This window comes from Hyaena hyaena, unplaced genomic scaffold, assembly GCF_003009895.1.
Source record: "Hyaena hyaena isolate Hyena2069 unplaced genomic scaffold, ASM300989v1 scaffold_139, whole genome shotgun sequence".
Taxonomy (NCBI): domain Eukaryota; kingdom Metazoa; phylum Chordata; class Mammalia; order Carnivora; family Hyaenidae; genus Hyaena; species Hyaena hyaena.
In genome coordinates this window covers 137,553-154,038 of record NW_024080771.1, presented here as the reverse complement: position 1 = coordinate 154,038, position 16,486 = coordinate 137,553, and the positions used below count along the sequence as shown (strand labels likewise).

At 41.2% G+C, this 16,486-nt stretch overlaps 1 protein-coding gene across 4 annotated transcripts in view; it reads left to right on the top strand.

Moving 5' to 3' along the window:
- The window catches only part of NCOA2 (nuclear receptor coactivator 2), a 285,902-nt gene that overhangs the window by 168,955 nt on the left and 100,461 nt on the right, over positions 1-16,486 (top strand). For 3 of the 4 annotated variants that reach the window (XM_039238376.1, XM_039238373.1, XM_039238374.1), the window contains exons 3-4: positions 10,200-10,304; positions 12,592-12,764. In XM_039238376.1, the coding sequence (XP_039094307.1) occupies positions 10,219-10,304; positions 12,592-12,764 (259 nt within the window). In that variant the 5' untranslated portion in view covers positions 10,200-10,218. Of the gene's footprint in view, positions 1-1,472; positions 1,498-10,199; positions 10,305-12,591; positions 12,765-16,486 lie in introns of those variants that run through there. The other variant, XM_039238375.1, reaches the window with a different exon arrangement.

The following is a 16,486-nucleotide window of genomic DNA, read 5'->3' as shown; positions in this document are numbered from 1 at the left end:
CCCTCCCCTCCCCTCCCCTCCCCTCCCCTCCCCTTCTTTTCCCTCCCCTCCCTCCCCTCTCTCCCCTTTCCCTCCTGTCTTCCCTTCTCCTCCCTTCCCTTCCTCTCCTTTTCCTTTCCCTTCCACTTTCCCTTCCCCTCTCTTCTCCTCCCCTCCCTTCCCTTCCCTCCCCTTTTTCTCCCTCCACCTTCCTTCCTTGCTCTCTCCCCTCTCCCTCTCTCGTTTTCCTCTTCCCTCCTTTCTTTCTTTTTGTAAACTCATAAAAGTCTGATGTGTTAACGAACGGGAATTTGGAAAACAGAAAAATTACACCCACAGTGCCCATCAGAACAATTTAACTGCTAATATTATGGTGAAGTTTCTTCTAATTTTCCCTATAAATTAATCTTCTTCTCCATCTGTTTTCACCATCAGCTTAGATTATTTTGTAAACGTTTACATGTCATCAAATTCAACCTATAATAGCTTACATCTATTAAATAAATCCTTACCAGGTGCCAGTCACCATTGTATGCCCTTTTCATTTCATGCTCTGAACAAACTTACAAAGATACGTATTATTTCTTGAAGAAATTAAGAAATTTCAGTTCAAAGAGGTTAATTAACATAATTAACATAACTAATATGTGATATTCCCAGGATTCCAAACCAGAGTGGACAGCAGATGTGCTCAGAGCCACTGCGCTGCACAGCTTCTCATGACCGCATAATACATTCTATTATGAATCGTAGAGTTCTGTTAGAAAGGTGTCTGCTCAGGTGTCACTCTGGCAAGAGAGAACTTTCTGGACCACCCATTTAAAAAGCTACATTGGACTGTACCCTAACCTTATTTTTCTGTAAGGTGCTAATCACTATCCGATATAATAAATGTTCATTTTACTATTTCCTCCCTCTCCACTTTCTTACTAGAATGTAAGAGTCATGGGGCTCCTGGGTGGCTTAGTCGGTTAAGTGTCTGACTTCAGCTCAGGCCATGATCTCATAGTGGGTTCAAGCCCCGCGTCGGGCTCTGTGCTGACAGCTCAGAGCCTGGAGTCTGTTTCAGATTCTGTGTCTCCTTCACACTCTGTGTGTGTGTGTGTGTGTGTGTGTGTGTGTGTGTGTGTGTGTCAAAAAAAGAAAGGTAGTGGGTGTTATTTTCTATAATAGCTCTTGATACCTTTTAAAATTAACCAATTACTACTTCTGATTCTGTAGGAAAAGAAGGATTTTATGTTTGGAATGAAACTTCACATTCTTAGTGTGACAGAGAAAATTTCTAGCTGGTTTTGTTATGTCAATAATTTCATAATAAATTCAATAATAACCGTAGGACTTCATTTCCCTTCAGGGAGTAACTGCTTCTGAGCTGAGGCACGATTTCCCTTCTGCACTAGAATGTGAGCTTCAGGAGGACAGGGCCCTCGCTTTGTTCATGGCTCTGTTTCCAGTGTCTGCACAGTGCTTGCTGCATTAATTGGGTTTGGAATGGATAGACGAATGATTCTAAAGTAGGTATGTTTTTTTGTAGAAAGAAATGTTTTTGCATTTTGCAATAATACCATTAGATATTTAGCAAAAAGGAAAGTATTTCAAACTATGTATTGACTGGTAATCAGATTAAATTATAATATACTGCTTTCTACAGTATGTAATAATTTATGTTTCTCTCTTCAGTGAAAGTATTGAAATACAGGAACCTCACATGGCAGTGGTTAAGAAATGAGGAAGTCTTTGGATTTACTTATTAGTTCTAAAACTTCCTAACTGTGGCCTTGGTCAAGTTGCTTTATTTCTGTATCTCTGTTTCCTCATCTGGAAAATGGGGCTAACCATAGGTTGTTACAGGCCCTGAAGGGGTTCATATGTGTAAAGTACATAGAGCGTGCTTGCCAAGCTATACGTATTCAGTAAATAATTGTTATTACAATTATACCTGAGTTTGACTCCTGACCTGTCATTTATTATCTACGAGACTTGGGCAAATTTCTCATGGAAACCGGTCAGAGAGGTTAGATAATCTGTGAGGCAGAGAGTGTGTCTATACACATGTATATAAACATAAAAATGGGGATTTTTAAGCCAGAAAAAGTGTGCAAGTACTTGACTCATAATAAGTACTTCATAAATGTTAGTAAACACACACAACCCCCAATATACAACACTATGAGAGAGGACTTTCATTTGTTTAGTTAAAAATGGTTGGCACCTGGAATAATAAAAATACTCTATATAGAAAGAGATGATCTTGCCTTTGCCATTTTAGTAAGTTTTTCTCCCAAATTAAGTAAGTTTTTTTTTTTTAATTTCATAGAGAGATTTAAAATGGGTTTCAGAATTAAGAAAGATAAATGAATTTTAATCTGGACAAGTTACGAAACTCAAGCATAAGCACTGCGTTGTAGCTCTTGGTGCGATGACGTCTTTCCAGAACGCCGAGCCTTCAGTGGACACTGGCGTTAGGAGTCCCGACCGAGGGCGCGTGCCCGCTGCCGCGAGCAGGGACGCGCTTCCGAACGTTCTGCAGGCGGCGCGGCCTCCTCTGCCTGCCTTCAGGGCCAAGGCCGTCTTGCCGCCTGGCCTTGCTATTCCCGGCGGCGCGCGCTGCGGCGCTGGGTAGGGAAGCAGCCGGGGACTGGCTATATTAAGGAACTTAGCCTATGAGAATTCAGAAAGTAGAAACTGGCTTCTGCCGCTGATGTCAGACTAGACATTTTCCCCTGTGTCGGTAATGATAGTTTAGCGCAGCTCTCTGCTACTCACGTATCCTGCACCGGATTTTGCTAAGATAAGACTTGAAGAGAGGATTTTTCCGTTTTTAAGATATATGCGGATGATGGAAATGTTACAGCAAAATCTTTGTGTTATCGGCAAACGCGAACTTCGCCATTTATTTGTTCATTGCAGCATGTGTTAAAGAGCCGCGCCTGCCCATTTGCAGGCTAATGTGTTTATTCCAGTCTTCCCAGTGGCATCTTGAAGTGTCTTTCAGCTAAAAAATTCATGAGTATTATTGGCTTTCAGTCAGAAAATGGAATATGTCTTCTAGTTACTGTCTAATATACCACTTTAAGGCCATTATACAAAAGTAAATCTAGGAGCATATTGAAAAGGAAGGAGTTCTGTAGCTTAAACATTTGTTTTTACACTGTATTACTTTTCCGTGGAGTGAGAAACAGCCTAAGAGGAGGTAGGTGCTGAAGCCATTTTACTTGGAGAAGAGTAGTGCCGAGTTGTAGGCTCTGTTTTTCTTTTTAATACTCTCTTCAACTGTGAAGTGTTAGTGCGTCATCATTGAAAACTCAGATCCTGATAATAGTACTTTGTGTTTGGTGTGTTGCAGCTAATAAAAAAGTCAGGTGTGTCATAAGTTGCTCAAAACTAGTGAAGTTAAAATGAGAATTTGTTTCCAAAGAAGATGCCTTTTATTCTGTATTGGTATGAAGTGAGTTTCCTAAAATTCTACAGCTTAACTGTTGTCACTGTATGAATTAATGTGCAGTTTTACAAATTTGAAACTGTAGATATGTACTGTAATGTGTGAGGTAACTTAATATTGTATGAAAAGCTAGAAGCAATATGTCATGTTTGGTAAAGATGAAGGTAAAAGTGTTCTTATGATCTAGTAAAAATGGGTAATACATTCTGGGAAAAAGAATATGCCATTTGACTAGCTACAGTTTATTTTGGAAATAACTGGATAGCATCCTCTGCCACTGTGTTAAATGCACTAATTGTTTTGCCAGTGGAAACAAAAACTTTGATATTTCTCTGTGCTTTCATCCTTGCACTTTGTAAATCTACATAAGTCTACTTATATTTGCGGGTGTTTGTTTGCTTTTTTCTTTGTTCTTTTTTTCATATTTCTTATTTTGTTTGCTTATTTATAGGAAGCAACAGTATATCCTTGTATAATCTGTGTATTTACTGCCGAAGACATTTATTTAATTCTTGCCAAGAGTCGGGGTCTTGCTGGAATAAAGTTTGCTTTGGGTAATTCTGTCCACTTGACACTTTGGAAAGAGGTATTTCCCCTCCTCTGTCAATTAGATGTCTTTGTCTGTGTATGGGCCATTCAAGGTCTGGCCATTCTCTGCTTTCTGCCTTTCTCACGCATCTATCTACTCCAAAAGCACATTTTGCATCTTTAAGCATTAGATACTGTTTTCCCTTAGACTTATCAGGGACTGGCCTCGAAATTGTTCATTCTGAAGTAAAGAGATTCCCCCTGCCCCCAGAACACAGTATACTTTATAAGGGAAAAATTGTTTCGAGTTTGGAATGAGCAAATGTTTTCACTTGTGATAAAAGAATAGTGAATTCATCTTTAACTGCTGAGGTGGGCTTCTGACAGATGGAGGGCTGAGAAGACTATCCTTTCGTGATTTCATAGAATAGAAATAGGAAAGTTTTTCAGTGAAGATTTACGTACAGTTTCAGCATTGCTTGAGTATTTCTTAGTCTTACAGAGGGCATAAAGAATCAGACTGCAGATTATACCGCAAATGACATGTATCTCCTGTAAAGAGAGTTCAGAAAGAACTTGGAAGGCCTTGGAAGCTATGTCAGCCTCTCGAGTCTCATATCAAGAACTAGATGATTTATCAGGCATCTCTTCCTCTTGTGGGTGTTGATAAGAGTTGTTTCAACAGCGCTTTGTATGTCATTTCATTATAAATTTCATCTCAAAGTAAGGAATTTCAGAGAGGGTCTAACTTTTAAAAAAATATTTCTTGGAACTAGCAACAGAGAGATCTCAAGTTGATCACTTACTATGTTTGGATTTCACCAACAGTCTTATCCTTATTTATTCTTTAACTGAATTTGTTCCACATATAATAAATCTGACAGTTTTACAGGCCTTGTTTGGAAAATGGCCAGCCCTGATAAAAGATAAAATGCACATTATCGTTTGTATGAAGTGTGGATGATTAACTAGCTTTAATGGTATGAGACTATTGTGAGCAACAGCTTTGTGACCCTGTAAGTTACACTGATGAATTTGATGAAAGAAAAGTACAGGTTTTAATTGTGTTGAGACTCAACATTGCATTTGGCTTTCTGTCGTTATGCTAGGGCTATCGCTGGCATTGTTCACCGCTCCCAGAATCCCGTTACTTTGTAAAAAAGTAAGCCTGAATTGTGCTGGCTGTAACTCTGTGGTCTGGTTGATACAAGTTGGTATCAAAAGACGTAGGGGAGGAGGTCCTGCAGCAGTGAGAGCAGGACGATTGTTTGTTGTAGATAACGAGAGGGGACAAATTGAAACTCCTTTTCCAGACTTTTCCTTTCACAGCCCCCCGCATCTGGTAGAAACTGGCTTGTTCTCAATGACTGTAATTACCATCAGATACGACCCGAGAGTTTACTTGTGTCATTTTCAGTTTTTGTGATTTACATTGAACAGTTTCAGAACCGAGAGTGAAACGCTCAAGAATTTTAATTTCATGTGAATGTTGAAAATGTGCAGGAAGTTTAAGAAGCTATTAATTTAGGCCTGCTTACAAAATGAGATTTCTGAATCTTCAGTGCTGCCCTTCGCTGGTTTTTTCCCCTTACCCTTTTATTGGGAATTGACTTTTAACTTTGATCTACAAAACTGCATTAAAACTCAGCTATCCATATAGTTTATTTTAGATGACTTTTCTGTGCCTAAGCGCACACTGGTAGTCGTAAATCTGTTTATCGAATCTATCATTCCATCCATCCCTGGTTTTTATCTGTGTCACTGGAGGTGGGTGGGGATGAACTCGCCCAGCCCCAGCACGCGCTCTGGTGTGAAATCCTAACACTCGCAGCCCTGGCGGAGCCTCACCTCAGGCATTAAGGATATCAGTCAGTCACCCAGATTAGAGCAGCACACTTCTTCTCTTTGAGCGCCTCGTTAATGAGGCTCACCGTTATTTATTTGATTCATCCACTCAAGACCAGGGCATAAATCCACATGTCTGCTCCAGGATTTCGTCTCCTTCTGGCCCTGTGGAAGTCAAGAAAGAGGCGCCCTGGGGCAGGCCGGTGCCGTCAGCGCCTTCACCCTCCCACTCCTTTCCCAGCTTCACCCCTAGATTTGCTTCCTGCCCCCCCTTCTTTCCCCTTTTCTTCTGAGAGTCTTGTGGGTTTTTTCCCCCTGGTTGATGAGCAGTGGCTCAGAGGGATGACCGTGGCCCACAGAATGCATCCTCCTGTCCCTAATTATACAGACGCTCCTCCCCCCCCATCTTTTTTTTCCTTTGGTGGTTTACAGGTTGGTTGGCAGTGTGGACCGGGCATACAGAGCCCAGGAAAACTGCCCAGAATAGAGGACATATGGGTAGACACATAAAAATAAGAAACAAGTATGCTCACAAAGTTAAAATTTTTTTTTATTTTGAGGAAATGTGTTTAAGGTACCATCACATAATAATAAAAGGGAAAACCTGGCCTGTAAATAACTTAACTCAAGAGGAAATTAATGATGTTTCAGAGCTACAAATAGAGTGGTTTGTGAGCCAGTCTTGGGGAGACACAGTAATATATAAACCATCTGCTCAAATGGTTTTCTATACTTAGACCAGAAATTGTTAGGTCCTTGCTTTACTCCTTCTTGCCCCTTAGTTGAAGTGTATCAACTCTGCCCCTTCCTGCCATGTTACAAGTACTAGTTTATATATTTGGGGAAATTTAAGATGGATGATGGCTGAAGTTCATGCTAAATCCCAAAACAGGGGGTAGATTTTAAGTAAGGTAGTCATTTATATGGTCTTCTGAAGAGTACCCTGGTCTTGCTGCTATGCTGTTTGTAGTGTTCAGTGTATATGGTGAGACTTTGGGGGGCAAATGGCAATTTTCGCCAAGAAACTTAACACATATAGCTGCTATGTAGGGCATTTTGTTATATATTGAGTGTTATAGTTTGATGATAAAAATTTACGTGAGGGGCGCCTGGGTGGCTCAGTCAGTTAAGCATCTGACCTGATTTGGGCTCAGGTCATGGTCTCACAGTTCCTTAGATCGAGCCCCGCATTGGGCTCTGTGCTGACAGTGCAGAGCCTGCTTGGGATCCTCTCTCTCCCTTGCTCTCTGCAACCCCACTCTCTCTCTCTCTCAAAATAAATACACTTTTTAAGAAATTTACTTGAATGTTTATGATTTGCAGGACACTGCTTCCGGGGTGAAATCCTCAAGGTCATTTATTGAAAGCTTACTTAGGTTGGATGGGTAATGTTTCTCCTTACATGCTCATGAGTGAAACCATGAGAATTGTGGTTCCAAGAGAAATACTGAGGAGGAATGTTCATCGGTATCATCAGAGGGGTTTGCTGCGGTTTTGGCTTCACTCAACTGCCCTTCTGTACATCCTGCCACACGCGGGCTCCCTCCCCAACTGTTAGAATTCACAGGCCTTCCTCAAGGCCAGCTCTGTGCCTCCCTGTCCCAGTCCGCGAAGTGTTCTTTCTGGGGTCTTAGAGTATGCAGGAGCGAGTGCCAGTCCCGTAATATCTTCACCCATTTTACTTATTGCGGTTTTTCCTGTAAACAGACGCATTACCTCCCTTCCCTTGTTGTCTGTAGAGCAGCATGCCTCCTTGTGCTTCATGAGCACTGAGCCCAACTCCCTCTGGCAGGCGGGCATCTGTATGAATGAGGGATGTGGAGATGAGGGGAAGAGCCCAGCACAGAGCCACATGCGGTCCGTGTCTGGCTGCTGCTGCCTCCTGACCTGTGCCTGTATGAGTACTTCTAGATGGCTTATTTGATGAGGAGCTGCTTGCCGTCACATCTTAGTTAAGAGTAGGAATGTGTATGGGCTGCCTGGGTGGCTCAGTTGGTTAAGCATCTGACTCTGGCTCAGGTCATGATCTCACAATTCATGGGTTTGAGCCCCACGTTGGGCTCTGTGCTAACAGCTTAGAGCCTGGAGCCTGCTTCGGATTCTGTGTCTCCTTTCTCTCTCTGTCTCTCCCCTTCTTATGCTCTCTCTCTCTCTTACTCTTGCTTTCTCTCTCTCTCAAAAATAAATAAATAAACATTAAAAAAAAAGAGTTGGAATGTGTAAACCTATATACAAATAATCCCATTTCTACCATTGGCTCAGCTGCTCAGTTGTCCTGGGCTGGAGATGGTAATAACTATCCGCATTTTATAGACAAGGTAATTAAGGCATGAGAGGTAACTTCTTTTTTTTTTTTTTAATGTTTTTATTTATTTATGAGAAAGAGACAGCACAAGCAGGGAAGGGTCAGAGAGAAAGGGAGACACAGAATCTGAAGCAGGCTCCAGGCTCTGAGCTGTCAGCAGAGAGCCTGACGTGGGGCTCGAACCCACGAACTGTGAGATCATGACCTGAGCTGAAGTCAGACGCTCAACCAACTGAGCCACCCAGGCGCCCCATGAGAGAGAACTTCTTAAAGTCCCACAGCTAACCAAATGGTGGAGCTTGGACGTGGATACCAGCCATTAGCTTCTCTGCTCGATTGCCTCTCATAGTCTGTTTTGATGATTAAATCATGCCTGGGAATTGCTTGGTGCCTTGCAAATGCTAAATGAATAACTAAATACAGATTAAATTTGTTATCAGCCGCAAATTGTGACCACAGTACAGGACCTTGAGACTTGGTTACATTGCTCCCCCCAGCAGGAAGCTCAGGCATTAGCTTTCAGAATTGTCCCCTCCTGTGTGACTTCTTGAATATGATGTACAATTGGTGGAACCTCCCTCAAGTGATACAGTGTTTCTTCATCCTACTTACACGTAACTCTGAAAAAATTCCATTCCTCTGCCCTTGTGGGTCAGAGTTGTGCCCTGAAGCAGTGACTGGAGGGAGACGGAGCATCTCCGAGTACACGGAGGGAAAACTGGCAAGTTGATGGGTATTTGACAATGATCGGTCTTGGGGGGTGTTTTCTTACCCCTCCTCCTCTGTCTGCTTGCTCTCCATGAACCTGTTACTCTCTGGCATTTTTCTGAAGTCCTTTACCATTTACTGCCTGGCCCTTCCATCTGATTTTCCTAGTCTCGAAAGGAAGAAAAGCCACTATATAAAGTAAAGGAGGGTGAAAGTGACTTTAGAAGCCTGGGAGACGGAAGGAAGGAGGAAGTAGCATAGAACTGGAACTCTAAGAATGACTTAAGTGCTGACTTAATCTTTTCAGGCTGCCTTTTTTTTTTTTTTTTTTTAAAGCATCTTGTGCTTAAGTAACTCTTCTGTTTCCGCAGTATCTGTTCTTAGTCCCTTTAGTTCTTTTAGAACTTAAACCTCTATTATTATGTACCTCACATATTTAAATATTATTTTGATCTTGTTAATGATGACCAACACGAACACACTGATTCTCTTACTATATATGCTTTTCTTTTCTTATTGGAAGGAATCCAGGAAGCAGGAGCCAGTAACAGCCCTCCTTCATTGGGGTCAATAATATTCCCTGATTTTTTTAAAGTGCATTTTGAGACCTGTGGGGATAGCAGCTAGAATTAGCCGAGGGAAGGAACCTGGGAGCAGCAGGATGTGAGGGAGGAAACCGCGGAGGGGAGGTGTGCTCAGGAAGAAGAGCTGCTGGGGAGAGAGGGCTCCCGGCAGCGGCGGCAGCGAGGGAAGCAGGGAGGCAGCTGTTGCCGGGGTGGGTGGGGGGTGGAGGGTCGGGAGACTCCACGGGGAGGTGCAAACATCCTCTGTTTGGGGAGCATTGCTCATGGAGGCCTTGTGCAGGGCCAGGACAGGTGGGTCAGATCTAGCTGGTCGGATTTGGAGTCATTCAGCTTAGTGGTGGGACACTGCGTCTTCCCAGGGCTGTCTGTCATGGGTGAGCTGTTGCAGCACAGACTTCACATTGGCCAACCCAAAACAGAGACTGGGAGGAGCCCCTTACAACACCTGTAGTTTCCCCGTGGTGCAAGATCACTCCTGAAACTGAAGGCTGGCGGCCGAAACCCAGGGTAGCAGATTGTAGTTTACTGTGTCGCTGAAATACAATGCCTGTTTAAAGAGTATGGGCCTGGTGAGGTAGGCTTGTGTTTTTAAATGTTAACCTTTACATATGCTTAACTCTTAAAAATTGAGCCCTTTCGTTAGAAGTTACACACGCGTATTAATCAGAACAATATATTAATGATTGTTGTCAAATTTCTGATTGAAGTCAAAGTTTTTTTTACAGTTGGTAAATTGATCAGGCACGTTATCATCAGCTCTATTCTCTTTTTCCACCCCACCCCACCCCCGTCCCGTTTCTTGTTTTAGTTGCTGATATGTGTTCAAGATGAGTGGGATGGGAGAAAATACCTCTGACCCATCCAGGGCAGAGACAAGAAAGCGCAAGGAATGTCCTGACCAGCTTGGACCCAGGTTAGATTCTTGCTGAGAAACAGAATCAGTATTGGCCATGAAAGCCACATACCTGCTCTTTTGATATTTTAGCATTGATTTTACACCCAATCAAAATACTGTTTGGTTTTTCTCCTCAACTGTTAAACCTTTGAGTATGTATTGTTTAGCTTACATTTGGTTATGCTAATCAGTTACAGATTTTATTATTCTTTACAAGAAGAAAGCTACATACTTCTGATGTCCCCTGTGTACTTAACTATTAAAACAGGTTCATTATATAGTTTTGAGTCTTCCATATTTTCTTTTCTGTCAGATCACAGCATGTCATAAAGAGAAGAGATCCCATAGTAGAATTTACTGTCAATTCTATGCTGGCTTTTATTTTTTTTTATTAAATTTTTTTGAGTTGGTGACAAAGATTGTGGCCCTTCAGTGAGTAAAACAAATAACTTAAAGCAAATTCCATGTCACATATTATGGACGGAAGTGTGAGTTGTTATAATCTCCATGCAGGCTAATTTAGCATTATCTATTAAAATTATAAATGCATATTCTCTTCAAACTAGCAGTCTAATTCTAGAAATTTTCCAACAGTATATACTTTGACACATGCAAAATGACAACACTGAGGTTACTCATTGTTAAACAGCACTGTTTAATAATTGCAAAAGATTAGGAAAAACCTAAGTGTTTATAGGGAACTATTTAAACAGCTGTGATACATCCATTACGTGGAATACAATACAGCTATGAAAAAGAACAAAGCCACTTAATGGATTGCTATAAAAAGAATCTCTTAAGAACAGGTACAGAGAGCAACACGGTTTGGAGCACATTAATGTACTACCATTTGTATATACCATTTGTTGTAGGATAAGTAAGAAACACTTCAGAACCCATTGCGGGGGGTTAGAACTAGGCAAATAGGAAAAAAAGGTAGAAAAAGAGAGACTTCATTCTTTTGATGACTTAAATCATATAAATGATTTTAAGTGAAATAAAAACAGCAACCTCTGTAAAGTGGCCAGTAAAAAGGATGAGATGGAGAGCAAGAGGGAAGAGGACCAGGAAAAGTCATTAGGACAGAAAGAGAAGGAGAAAGAGCAAAATGCCAATATTTTATGTTCCCATTTCCCCTTTCAGGTGTCAACCAAAACAAGTCTATTGAATCGCCACTGTCCAGTCCCAGCCCCCACCCCTTAGCTGCAGTGTGTTACCTCTAGATTACCTAGCACCTCCTGGCTGTCCTCAGCTTCCTGGCTGTCAGATGTCTTTAATGCTCAGGAATGCGCTCGAGCAGGCAGATTGATAACACGGAGACTGTTCCAGCGAAGGGGCTCACGTTTCACCCGGTGCTGTGTTGGGGCCGCGGAAGTATATTACAGACAACAAAGTCTTATCACTGGGTATTAGATACAGATAATTATATATTAAAAATACAGAAAGCTGCTTCATTAAACAGCTTACTGATTTGTTGTGCTGTTTGAATGTCATTTACTGGGCCCTCGACTAAAAAAAAAAAAAAGTTGCACACTGTTAGTTTCCAAGGGAACTTGCTATCTCAAATGAGAAGATCTTACCAATTTTTATTTTTCCCTCCTTTCCGTTAACTTTTTAAAACTTTAGTTGAACTTAGACGGTTTGTTTATATTTCTTACATCATTCAGACTGGACAGTTAACAAACACCCTAGGTCAGTTTCGCTTTTGTTTCTGGCTGTCCTGTGGTTTTTTTCGCATTATCTAAAAAGACTGGTTTGATTACCAACATCCTAAAGAAGTCTGTGAAACGTTGAAGGTTTATTTTTATCTTTTTATGCTTTACCAAAAATCACTGTTATTTCTTCATTCCTATTATAACTAGGTTAAGTTCCCTTTCTTCTTCTTCTAATCTTACATAAATTTTTAAAACTATATAACATAATCTCCCTTACTTTTGTAACACATCCCCTTACGTATTCAACAATAAATTCGATGCCCACTCCTGCCAGGTGTTGTGTTGAGCACAGTGATAAGCAAGCCATCCTGACCCTTGTCACTGTGAGGCGTGTTGTCCAGTGCGAGACATTATGCACGGTGAACAAGTGATCACACAAGTAGACATAAAATCATGTGCTGGGGGAGGTTTGATTTCAACAAAACATGCAACATGCAGGGCAAATTCAGGTGTTTTCCCCCAAAGTACTTACATGTTTGTGTAAGTAACTTTTGTTTGCTGTCTTTTTACTAGAACTTATGGAACATGCTGATTTTTTTATCGTAGCTTTTTTTCAAATTCATCATAAAAACCATGTTTCTCGTTTGTAGTCCCAAGAGGAGCACTGAGAAACGTAACCGTGAGCAGGAAAATAAATATATCGAAGAACTTGCAGAGCTGATTTTTGCAAACTTTAATGACATAGACAACTTCAACTTCAAACCTGACAAATGTGCAATCTTAAAAGAAACTGTGAAGCAAATTCGTCAGATCAAAGAACAAGGTAAGAAGCCTGAATTAATCTTTTGGAGAGTTTAGCTGGTTTCTGTTTTTTCATGTGTGAGAAGTCCCTTCAGAGTCCCTTTAATCCATTTCTTAGGCTTAAATTATTGATGAGGAAATGATGTCACAGTGCAAGATAAATGCAAGTATCACTTGCAGTGGTTTATAAATAGGCTTTATATAAAATTCAACAATTCCCTGAAGACCGAGGAGACTGAGGTGAGGCAGGGTGATGTAACTTTTCATCTAGTGAAACTCAATTAGGTGCCCACTGATTCTCCTTCCCTACGTTGGAATTTTCATTGCTTGCACAGCAAGTGACTGTCATAATTTGCAAGTGAGAAGCCAGCTAAAGATGGAAGCCAGAAGTAAGGAAGTAAGTCACCTCCCATTTCAGTTAGTCAGCATATTTGATTAAGTCGAGGCCTCCACTGGCCACGCCACTAGATTCATATCCTGAATGACAAGAGATTTGAAAGGCTCAAGCCTCTAGTCAGAATTCTTTAGTGAAGTTGAAACACGGAACATGACAGCTTTCTTCCTGGGGTTTTCTTTCTCTCGGAGATCATTTTCTGCCTCTCTTCTTTGATATTTTTGCCTACTGAAAAAAAAAATTAAGAAAGTAATATTTTTAAAAACATTGGACTTTGTGGTGCCAAAAAAAATCAGTATTAAGCAAGTATGAACAGTGTCGTGGGTGCTCAGGGCCAATATCTGCTCTGAAAGTATTCATATACTGCTTTCCTTCAGGGCTGGGGAGATTATTATCTCTTGTAATGTGTTTTTGAATGCATCCTCTCAGAGTTCATTGTTTTTATTCTGCCTTTCTATGTGATATTCAAAAGAGGCAGATTTTAGAAAAATAATATCTTTGTGTAGCTATATGACCGGAAACTTCCCATCAATCATAAAATCCTAGCTTACCTCTTTGCATATTATCATCATAGCATTTTTAATTTTCATACATTTACTGTTAAGCTTAGGTTTTATATTAAAAATTTTTTACACATACAGCTTTCTTTTAAGAACTTAAAAATACACATAACATATACAACACCATTTCTAATGTCAACACAGCCTGAAAATCAGTCTTTATTTCCTGGTTTCTCCATCAAAATGATATCATTAAGCATTCAACGAGTGTCTGCTCTCAGTGTCTGCCTCTGTAGCCCTTGTCTCTTTTGTCTTCCTTCTTTTCCCTTTGAGAGCCACTAGTCATCAAAAACTCAGGTTAGTCTCCAAAAGAAAAAAGAAAAAGACTTCAGGGGCGCCTGGTTGGCTCAGTCAGGTGGGTGTCCGACTTCAGCTCTGGTCATGATCTCATGGTTCGTGAGTTCGAGCGCCATGTTGGGCCTTGTGCTGACAGCTCAGGGCCTGGAACCTGCTACCGATTCTGTGTCTCCCTCTCTCTCTCTGCCCCCTCCCCTGCTTGCACTCACTCACTCTCTCTCCCAAATATAAATAGACATTAAAACATTTTTTTTAAACCTCGTTTAACCTCAATTTTGTTTCTTCTTCATTTTTTGGTATCAGCAAATGGATAGAATAACATTTGTAGAGCTCTTAGGAGAAATAATTGGTTAAAGTTGTATAGTGCTTCCAAGTGGTTGTATTTCAACCTGCTGATACTGTGGTGGGTGGAGAAATTAAGCTACTTGTTTCCAGTTTTGAAGCTGAATGAGACAATTCTGTGAGCACTGCTCGGTAGGCAGTATTTTCACACTTTAAAACAGCTATGTATTTTTTTTTACTATCAAGGTCTTGCACAAGGTTTTAAAGTTTTGCAAAACCTTGGTAATTCCCCCTTTAAACCATAAAACACGTCAAGATATGTCACGCTGGGACTCTGCCATCCTTTTCCTGTAGGTTTAATCCTAAGACTGCATCCTACAACCACCCAAGAAGCAGCAACAATAAACACCCTGTCACGTCTTATTCTTATAATAACGTTCCTATTAATTAGAAAATTAATGTGTTTTGAAAGGGGAGGCAGAAGTTAAAAACCAAATGAAAAGCCCAGATACACTTTGATGGTCTCCATCTAATATTTTAAAAGTATTGTTTGCTTACTAAATTGTTTTGTAAAAGGCAGCAAGACTTTAGAATCAAATCAGACAGAAGCCAGGTCTGAATCCTGCTTCTTATAAGCTCTTTGAACCTGGGCAAATTATTTTCTGTCCCTGAAACCCTGTTTCCTTATACAGAATTTAGCAATCTCGATCTTGAGTTGCATGGTTGTTGAAGAAATAATGAGCTATGTAAATGCACTCAGCAAATACCTGGCCCAGTGAATATTTGGTAGGGAGTCGACAGCTCTCTTCCTCACAGTAAGCAGCAGAAAGTCACCTTCTTTTCTTCACATATGTTGAGGTCTTCAGACAGTGAGCTTTTCCTTCAGATAGAAAATGGGAAATGAAAAAGGTGGGGAAGTGGATCATGAATATCCTTTCCTCCAGTGTCATTTGAAGAAAGTAAAATTTTCTGATGGCAGAGAACTGTGCGTGGCCCATGCAGACCACTCCAGTGCCAGCTGTGTCGGGGCCAGCTGGACTTGTCTTAGCAGCTGAGAGCCTGCTGAGACCCAAGAGCAGCACCTAAGTCACACTTGAGCCCTTCTCCCTCGCTCTGTGTGCCCACCTGGCTGATGCCCCATCGGTCAATATAAATGCAGTCCAGCCATCATTATCTTTACAGTGTTTCCGAACTTAATTCATATTTCAGTCGCAGGTATCAGACTGAATAAAATCATAATTGTGCTAGGGAAGTTAAACTGGATTGTCTGACGTGCCACAGTGAAGATCACACATCAGAAAAGCCAGGCTTACGTTTACAGTACCACCTCCATTGTCAAAAGCTCAGGCAGACAAGCCAAGCGTGTTGAGCTTTTTCACTCAACTCTCCTCTGTCATCAGCTGTTCCCCAAGTTTCCATTTGCTTTGTAAATAGAGGAGAGAAGAAAGGATTATTAAATGGGCCTAAAGGATGAGACTTTGGAGAGAGAATGATCAGCTATTTAAATAAGTAAGCATTCTCTGTTTATAGCGCTTGCTGAGACCCGTGTTTGGCGGACGCCAGCCCTCCAAGGGCGTTCACACTGCCGTGGACCTTGTAGAAGCAGAACGAGTATACACATGTGTCTTGTCCTATGCCGATAGGCTTAGAACCTCAGCGGTCCATAAATAGTAAATAACCTTTTTTTGTAATCAGGGAGGGTCATATGGCTTCTATTCCACAGGAGAGGAATAAGTAGTTTGAAAAATACACATGTATAATTGTGAATTACTGTGTCCAGCTTCACACTTCTTAGCTGGAAAGTTAAATAAGCATTTCGATGGAAAATCCATGGCAATTCCTGTGCGCTTAAGAAGTAAAATTGAGGGCGCCTGGGTGGCTTAGTCGGTTAAGCATCTGACTTTCACTTAGGTCATGATCTCGCGGTTTGTGGGTTCGAGCCCCGCGTTGGGCTCTGTGCTGACTGCCAGCTCGGAGCCTGGAGCCTGTTTCAGTCTGTGACTCCCTCTCTCTCTGACCCTCCCCTGCTCACACTGTCTCTCTCTCTCTCTCTCCTAGAAATAAATAAAACATTAAAAAAAAAAGTTAAAAAAAAAAAAAGTAAAATTGAAGTATAAAGTGACAAACATTTAGGGGAGTACCAAAAATGAATGCATCTTTACTGCCCCACTTAAAGTAGCACCTCCTGTGTTACCCCAACTTAGGCACACC